This window comes from Mugil cephalus, chromosome 9 (genome assembly GCF_022458985.1).
Source record: "Mugil cephalus isolate CIBA_MC_2020 chromosome 9, CIBA_Mcephalus_1.1, whole genome shotgun sequence".
In the NCBI taxonomy this organism is placed as follows: Eukaryota; Metazoa; Chordata; class Actinopteri; order Mugiliformes; family Mugilidae; genus Mugil; species Mugil cephalus.
In genome coordinates this window covers 6,738,938-6,748,307 of record NC_061778.1, presented here as the reverse complement: position 1 = coordinate 6,748,307, position 9,370 = coordinate 6,738,938, and the positions used below count along the sequence as shown (strand labels likewise).

General features: G+C 40.2%; 1 protein-coding gene across 3 annotated transcripts in view; it reads left to right on the top strand.

Moving 5' to 3' along the window:
- The first annotated feature begins 1,828 nt into the window (after positions 1-1,828).
- nbeab (neurobeachin b) overlaps positions 1,829-9,370 on the top strand; it is a 181,403-nt gene continuing 173,861 nt past the window's right edge. For all 3 annotated transcript variants that reach the window (XM_047595184.1, XM_047595183.1, XM_047595182.1), the window contains exon 1: positions 1,829-2,735. In XM_047595184.1, the coding sequence (XP_047451140.1) occupies positions 2,445-2,735 (291 nt within the window). In that variant the 5' untranslated portion in view covers positions 1,829-2,444. The remainder of the gene's footprint in view (positions 2,736-9,370) is intronic.

The window sequence follows — 9,370 nt, the reverse complement described above, 5'->3', positions numbered from 1 at the left end:
TTATTTATTCCTCTGATTCAGATCCCTATATATATATAAATATATGAGGTGTGAGTGTACGGATGTCAAACCCCCTCCACTGACCTCTTTTCAGAGTCCTCGCTGGAGCTGGTCTCAACAGGCTTTAGAAGGGCTGGATGGACTGGTGGTGCGCTGACATCCTCATAATTCCTGGAGTTGCCAAAAGAGCAATATCAGACACACTGCTACTCTATGTGGGGACAACAGAATAAACACTGTACAACAAATGCCATACTTGAACACAGTCTGTAAACTAAGTACTCAGTTGCTTTAAAGTCTAAAGATATAGCGCTCTGAGAAAACATCTACAGCAACACGTTACACCACAGTGAGTCAAAAGCGTACTCACAAGATACAGTCATATTTAATTCATGCACAAGGAGGCGAAATAACCAGAATGCCACTTGTTTTGCATTGATTTACTGCAAAATAAAACACGCTTCGGGTATAGCTGTATTAAGCCTGACATTATTTCTACCTCTTCTGAAGTCATGCTGATATAGATCAGCTTAATGAGGTCATGAAATGCAAGCTCAGCTTCTTGCTGTCAGTCAGGACGGTGGACAGAACTGTTTCCAAGTTTTCAGCATCAGCCTTTTTATATAACAACCGGAGTAAATAGAAAGTATTAAAAAAATGTATTCGTATATCTGAATCTATCCACATTTTTTTAAAATAATTCACGAAAACTAGAATACTTTCTACCTTTGACGTTGTATCTGTATTATTCAGTCCTCTTGTTTGTCTCATAAAACATTAAGAAAAACAATAAACCAATAATTTCTACAACATGTGACCTTGGCTAGGTGTGTTAACAAGGAGACCGCGCACCAACACAACAGGAACAGACCTTGTAGGTATCACTTTTGTTGTTAATCTCAGGGTAACATAATTTATATTGGCTTGCATAGATGAATATCCAGGGTCACCTCTGTGCCTCACAGGCTGATCAATGAGCCGAATACACCTGGAGGTAAAACTATAATGAAACTACCACGCATTTATATTAAAAAGGACGAAATTATAATATAATAATAATGAAGATAAAAGTTAGAAGGTTACACGTGTACATGCTCACAACGTTTAACCTTTAATAAACCAATTATCATCAACACTATTTACCAAGCCACCTGTATCGGTTTTAATGTAATTTCTGATTGGACAGCAAGCTAATCTCTTCTAGCTAATATAATATAGCCAATTACATTCATCAAGCATGGAGCCATCATTAATTTTATTAGCAACACCTGTGTTATTGTTTTTTTTTTATACTGAATGAATAAACATAGAACAAACAACATATGAACGTGAGTACTTACATTTCTCACTTATCTTTATATAAGATATATTTTTGTCATTTACACTCAGCATCAAAATTCTTTTAATTGTTAAATATTTTTAATTTCCTGAATTTTAAGCTAGGTTATTTCCGGCTAAGTTTTCCCCGACTCAAGCTAGCAACGTTAGCATTATTAGCACTCAAGTTTTGAACTTAGCCTGGAGTGAGATGTATTTATTTATTGAGCGGGGCGAGGGCGAAGTGTGTTTGAAGATAATATATTGGTATATTAATCTAATAGAGGACAAATTCCCTTTAAACAAATAAATTGCTTTATTTACGACTTTCGCGACAAAAAATATAAGTGCGCATTTGCGGGAGGGTTACGGTGCTTCTATTTCACCTGGCAACAACAAATTGAATTTTGTGATTGGCTGATACGTCGCTCATTCAAACACAGGTTGCTAATTCGCGGCGGCGGGTTTGATCACTTTTCAACGTGAGAAATGCGTGAGGCTTGAGAGCCCTGAATGTTTTTCTCAACCTAACCGCTTTGCCGAACTGACCAACCAAAGGAGAAACTTCATAAAAATGGCTGGAAGCGGCAATATAATAGCCAGATTGTTAATTTGTGTCTTTATTTATTCTTATTGTTTTTTTCCCCCGTATGCTACAAAGTCGCCACAGACCTCAATCAACGCAGACAGCGCAGGCGTGCTGGTGCTGGTGGTGGTGGTGAGTGGAACCGGCCGCAGGCAGGGGGCGGCAACATGGCGGTGACAGCAGCAAAAGGCTCGGAGACGCGCAACGGAACCGAGAGAGCGACACACACACACTGCACACACACAGTCACACACATGCACAGCTTTGTGTACGCAGCGCAGGTCAGTGTGCTCGGTTAACCGGCTGGCACCGACAACACACCGGGCTCACTCAACGCAACTCTCCAGAGTGGATTTAACCTGTCAAGAGAGTGATTTCTTGTTTTTGTTTTGTTTTCCGCGAGTGTTTTTGTCTTTTCTTTCTTTCTTTCTTTCTTTTTTCCCCCCCTCTTCTTGATGCTCCAGAGCAGTGATTAAACACATAACAGAGAGAAGGAGAGAAAGCGTGTAGTAGCTCCTGAAGCCTCCCGGTTTGGGTGGACATGACAAGCGAGAGACCGGTGACCATGCCGGGCTCGCTGTCGCTCTCGAACCGACAACCTGCTCCAGGTCACGGGCGGAGCGCGGCTGCTGCCTCCGCCGCTGCTGCTGCTGCTGCTGCTGCCGGTGAGACAGTGATGATGTCCGGCTCAGGTTCAGTTCTCCTCCCGGCTGGGATTATCAATCCGTCGGTACCCATCCGGAATATCAAGATGAAATTCGCTGTTCTCATCGGGCTGATCCAGGTTGGAGAGGTTAGCAACCGGGATATTGTGGAAACGGTGCTGAATCTGGTGAGTAAACGCTTTACCCTTTTTTACCTTTTCGTTATTGCCTAAAATCTGAACCTAAAAATGATGTTCAGCGGGAGAAATTAGACAACATGATACCGATGAACAAAGCATAGCATTTTTGCGTTGCAAATAATGTAAATCCTAAATTTGCAAACGCCACTGGGTATGTATGTGAGAGCAAACAGCTTCAAAAGTCACACCTGCCCACACAAGGTGCACTGATGAATGATGGGAGACTCAGACTTAGACAGTCCTCAAGTTTTCAAGTTCAACAAAGTCACAACTTTCTGCTGTTTTCCTGAAGATGAAGCACACCGTTGAAGGTTAAGCAAATGCACAAGTGCTGAGTGCCTTTATATCTGGTGCAATGCTTCAATTGGTGTTCAGAGAGCAAAACGAGCAGAAACAGGAACGTAGTCTGTGGGAGAAATCCAAGGGGCCTAGACCTGCAGGTCCCCTGAACATGCCTCACATCATAGCTGATGATAAACTGTTTTCAGGAAGCACAGATTTGCTGTGATACCAGCTCCTGATAATTAGATTAGTGCTGCTTCTCAGCAGTGTGGAGAAAACAGGATGAATATTCTTATAGAGCATGAGTGAGCACCTGTGGGAGCACGATGGTCATCACCAACTACCCACGCTCATATTGACCCACAGAAAAGGTTCCTCTTTCCAAACGGGTCTGAAGACTTGAGACATAATGATTTCAGATCAAGGTGTTTGAGGATTTGAATCCATAATATGACCGGGGTGAGCAAATTAATCCAGTTTCCTCCTTTTCGCTACAAGCTAACGTGACATAAAGAGTTTGCAAAACCAGCTGATGCCTTTTTTTTCCTGTTTCACCATCTGCTTGAAGAGAGCGTGTTTGTGTTAGTTGGCCTCTCCTTGTTAACACACTCGAGATTAATTACGACCTGTTCTGGCACAACAGAGATCCACTTTGTGGAGCAGGACAAATTGCAGCTCTTGGCATGTTCAGACAAGAGGGAAGCAATAACTGGACTCTCTGACACCTTGCCCCCTCACACTTTGCGGTGCTATTTTCTTGGCAAATGTGCCCAAATTATAGGGAATTAACAACTCACTGTTGCCTGTAATGACTTTTTGTTTTCTACATAGCTCGACAAAATTGCACATTTATTTGCACCAGACGCTGATCTTTTCGTAGTTTCTCCGTTTTGCTTTATTCTGTTGACCTACTGAATACAGAGCGTCGATGTCAGAGCTGCATTCTGCCCCCGGGAGGATGTTTTTTTTTTCAGCACGTCTTTATATGTAACATTTAGTAGAGTTTTATAGTGCTTTGCTGTGCTTGTCGGATTTGATTAGACCTATCTGGAAACAGAACTACAATCCAAATTTTGCTCATACAAATAACCACGTATGCAAACAATCTAGGGATTAAATTGCTCTGATTGTTATTGTTTCTGCCTCTTCTAAATCTAAATCATATATAACACAAAATGTGCATGACTATCATCAGCCAATGAAAAGGAATGAGAAAACAGTCATGCAAACAACCCCACTCAGGCGTGATTATTATTATTTTTTTTTATCTTTTACATGTTCATGTCACTTTTCACGTGTTTGAAGTTTTTGTAGGCTACTTAACTGTGCCTCATGGGGTCCAATTTGTGAAGTAATAAAATAATAATGGCAGTTTTTTCCCCATCTCCAAGAAACGTCTTGGATAAAAGAATCGTAGGATGAGGATCCTAGCTTAAACATCTGTCATAAAAACGTTTCTTATTCTTTTTTTTTATTTAAATCATTCCCTAGATGTCCATTTTACAGTAGTCACCTCCCTTTTGCAGCCCATCAGCTTACTTGCTCCTTTCTCCAAGATGAGAAAAATAGAAGTCGATAATTGTCACCTAAAATGAATCATTCAATGAATGGCTGTGGGGCAAAAAAGCATAAAAGAGTCACATTACTCATCCTGCGTCTTCATGATCAAAGTCAAGCCTGACTGGTAATTAGTTGGAGATGGATACTAAAAGATGACATATACAATCGGAGAAAAAGGCTTTTACAGCACATGTTCATCTTGCTCATGACATTTGGGAGTAACAAGGCTCTCATGTGCTGTCAACAGCTGGTTGATGTTAACACAAAGCATGGTTGGTTTTCTAATCTTGTCAGAGATATCTTAGTATGCATTTTTGTTTGAAATGTTACTGAGCTGGTTTGATATGATTCTATAGTATTGGTGTTTAGGTTGATAAGCAGAGGTATGAATTCAAGTTGACCAGCCCTGCAATTTCCTATGGAAAACAAGACTGCAAATATGATCCTTCAGGCCCACAGGTGGTGGTGGATACTAAAAAGATGTAAATTTTCACCTTAATAACATTGTGCACCTGGCTGCCCAGTGTGCTGTAAAGGCAGAATCCTTTCCGGTAAGATCCTGTAAGAATTGCCAAAAACATTTCCAGAAAACTTTTCTACTCACACAAATAGATTACCCTTGCTGCAGAGAAGCTTACTTATTGCATATCTGAAATGGATTTATATTGCCAGATTATACTTAGAATGAGGACTTGACAGATACAGATGTTGTTTGATGTATCCTTTCTGCTTTGTTGAATGTATTCAACAATAGCTGCCAATTCAATTATTTTCATTAGCCTAATGGCATTACACATGCTACTACAATTATGCTCATGGCAGGTGCAACGATGCTCATTCGACTGTGATTAGTAATCACTAATCCATGCCTTTTCCGACTTCAAGAGGCTTTGTGGAGCAAATTTATTGAAAGGTGGGAACCAGTGATGGGAAACTCTCTTAAGGTGAAAGGTTTTTTTTTTTTTTTTTTAATTTAGATCTATTGTTGTATTCAGAGCCAAATTAGTCAATGCCAGGCTTTTCATTAAGGTTGAAACAACTGGAGAGAGTTGGCATATGGTCACAGCTATGTCAGTGCTCTCCAGACATGTCAGCACAATCCTCTGAGGTCTGAGCTTAACGGGACTTTGCTACGCTGCTGGTAATGGTCAACCAGGTACAACAATTTAACTTGTAAGTACCAGTGAATACCTAGAAATTCACTGGTAGATATCCTGTTTATATATTACCAAATGGGTTTTCCAGCTAATGCAATCACTACCTGGAAATGTGTTGAACTACAGTGTTCTGACCAAAGTAGGTAGGTAGATAGATACTTTACTCATCTCAGTGAGAAATTCACATTGTCGTTGTGGTGGATGGTTGGGGTTTAGGGACTCGTACCATATCACAGCAACTCAAATGTTTTTGAGTCTGATACAAATTATAAAAAAGTCAACCAGAAACATCTAAATGACGAGAGAGTAAAAGAGTAAGACTAATAGGCGATTTATGCTTTTGCGCCAATTTTACACCATAGCTACAGCCCAGACCCTTTGCAGACCTGAACACTGTAGCCTGATATGCACCTCCTCAGAAATGTAGCTATGCACAGTGGCGACACAAACCATGAGAGCTGTGATTGGTCCACTCTGTAGTAGTATATTTCCCCTAGTATTTCTGACTTCTTCTCTTTGTCTGCAACTTTCAAATTGATTGTTTTGGATCGATAAAGATGGAACACATCAAGGAAAGGTTAACTGTGTGGAGATAACATCTGTACGACTCGTCTTCAACAAATTTTTGGCAAAAGTTTCAGTCACCGTAGTTGAGGGTGAAGCAGGAAGTCGAAAGTGAAGGAGGAAGTCTGAACAACAATTAACCTGACTGGCAGAAAAGACACAGCACCGGCTAGCGTTTTGGTGGCGTTGTTACGGAGTATAAATGACTCACACTGGGGAAGACTATGTGCACAGTACCTCAAATGAGCCTTTAGAAAACTGAGGAGGGAATCAAATTCCAAAAGCAAAAGGCAATGACAAATGTCCTTTTTATTTGTTCACTGTCATAAGCTTTGTGAGTCCACTGCGTTAATGATCATTTATTGGGTGGCACCATTTCTTCACCATTTAGCAATCTGTTATAATATGCTGAAATGAAAGAAGAAATGATGACTGTGCATAATCAAGGGCCTGGCAAAACCTATAAACAGGAACACAATTCTTTTTCAGGGCCTAGTATTTCTCATGTATAATCCAAGACACAAGTTCTCTCCAGCACAAAAGAATCCTGCCACCTGCAAAACTCTCACTTTCTTTCTTTGTTTCCTCCATAGAAAGATATTGCAAAATGCAAATAAACTTTATTCGATTTGATTAATCGTTTCTAACTTAACTATAGCTCTGTAGAAGCTGTGAGTCATGTAATGATCTTAACGATTATTCAATATGCTTTCCATGCAATATTCTCATAATTTCTTACAATCAATGCGTCGACTAAAGCCAGTCCCTTCAGCAAGAATTGCACAGCTAAGGTTGGGCGGATGTCTTTAAATAATGCTGTTGAGTCTGACATCTACAGTTAACACAGAGTAAACCTGCTCGGGAATACATTTGACCTTAGGGATGTGTTGATGTTCCTGCCAGCCCTTTCATCTGTTAATCCATGTATGGGTGTAATGGTGAACTGTTAATCCATGTTGAGAGAACGGCTTCCAGGACTTTGATAACATAAACTGGGGTTTGCAGCCTGTGTTCCGGCTGTGATTATGTTTAGGACACACATGCACTTCAATCAAATTTAGAGACATGTTGTGCTTAAATGTTTTACCACTACATGTATAAATCCATAACCAAGTTCAATTAATATTATGCTCGTAACAAGGGATTGGATGTTTAAATAATTTCCTGAAATGTTCAAGATCAACATTTCCTTTGGCTTTTATTGAAAAGTAATATGGATGTTGTGATCTTTGTTGAAGCCCAATTTGGTTTTGTAACGTGAGTATAAATAGTAATGGTACACTTAATATTTCTGTAAATGTTGATTGTAGTTTATAGAAATGTAAACAATGTGTTAATCTGCTCAGTTGCTTAATAGTTTTGGCTTAAGTCAACACATTTGACAGGCTGTCCCTCAACAGTAGTCTGTGATGGAGGGCTGTTAGAACCTGAGCAGCAACCTGTAGGGACAAGCTAGTGACGGTCATAAATGTGGCCAGTAAATGAATCAGACGACTACAGCACAGTGTCTACTTGGCGCTGACATTCTTTGGGAACAAATAATGACCATGAGAAAACTGTGCATCACAGATGAACCTTCACATCTTGACATCTTCATATTGGAGAACCTATTTTCTGGTAGGAGGTATGTGAAGTGTAACTTGCTGCAAAAGGATCTAATTTATTCCACAGGCAGTCAGCTCGACTCAGTAGTATGCATACACCAATCAGCCGCAACATTAAAACCACTGACAGGAGAAGTGAATAACATTGCTGGGGGAAAGTTTGGACCTGCCCTTCATGTGGATGTTACATAGACATGTACCACCCACGTACACCAGAGCAGGCACCCCTACCCCATAGCAATGACACCCCTTGATGGCAGCAGCCTTTTTTTTCTTTTCTTTTTTTAATCAAAAGAGGCTTGATGTTGAGCCGTCCCCTCAGAACTTGGCGAGAGGTGAAGCGTCTGTGTGGCATGTATTTGTTCTGCCCTCCAAACATTTAGTTGTATTAAAAGCCTTAAATTGTAGTGTGGGGGTGATGGATGTTCTGTGTCGTATCATCGCAGTGATGGTCTGACTGATCCATCCAGACTGCCGTCTGCCAACCAAACTAAACTACTTCTAAAGCAAGGCCCAGCTCTCTGCTAGTAAAAATTAACCTAAAGAGAGTGTTGTGTTGTGTGTGTCTGTGTGTATATATATATATATGTAAACGGATTTAAATGATTGATTGAACCGCTTGGGTGATCATCAGTTTGGCACATCAGCAAACACGGTTTCACTGTAAACATTAACAAGTTAATTAAATCAGGACTGAACATCATTGCCCCACGTGACCTTAAAAAATCTTGTTTGAGCTGAGGAGTAATTGAATGAGCCGTACGCCAAGATGTTACAGTTTTGTGCCACCATCCCTTATCAGAGCTAATTACAGGGGGATGTCATTAATCTTTCATGTACAGGCAGCCTAAAATGAAAGCTGCAATTAAGATAATATGTTATAAGACACAGACTGAGGAGTCCCACTGTCAAGGTTGATGTAATTCCTCAAGGATTAAATGCAGTAACAGAAGTTTGAGCTCAGCAGTTTTTACCTTGAGACATTATCCAACTAGTGTCTGTGGAGCTTGTTTTTTTATCCCCCCATGTCACCGTGTATTAGATATGCATCAGTGTCTCTTGATTGAAAAATCTTTATGGTGTTTTGCCTCTCTGACCGAGTGAAGTAATGTATTTAGCAGCGCAGGAAGTTCAAAGAAAATGAATTGCTTAATAATTGTTGGAATAATGAGTAGCATGTGATCCGAGTGTACGTGAGGAAAGAAGAGTTCAGTCAAACGGGGAGAGTTTTGTAGGTAATAGTAGGGGGGTTGGGTATTGGCAAATATTTCACGATACCATACGTATCACGATACTTAAATCACGTAGTCATACAATATATTATTGCGATATTATGATATTGCTATTTATTGCAATATTCTACGTAGTTCACTGGGGAATTTCAAATGTAATATTATCCATTTCTAATTTATTGCATTTGCACAGAAAAGGTGATGGTGGAGGTGTGGAAGTCCTT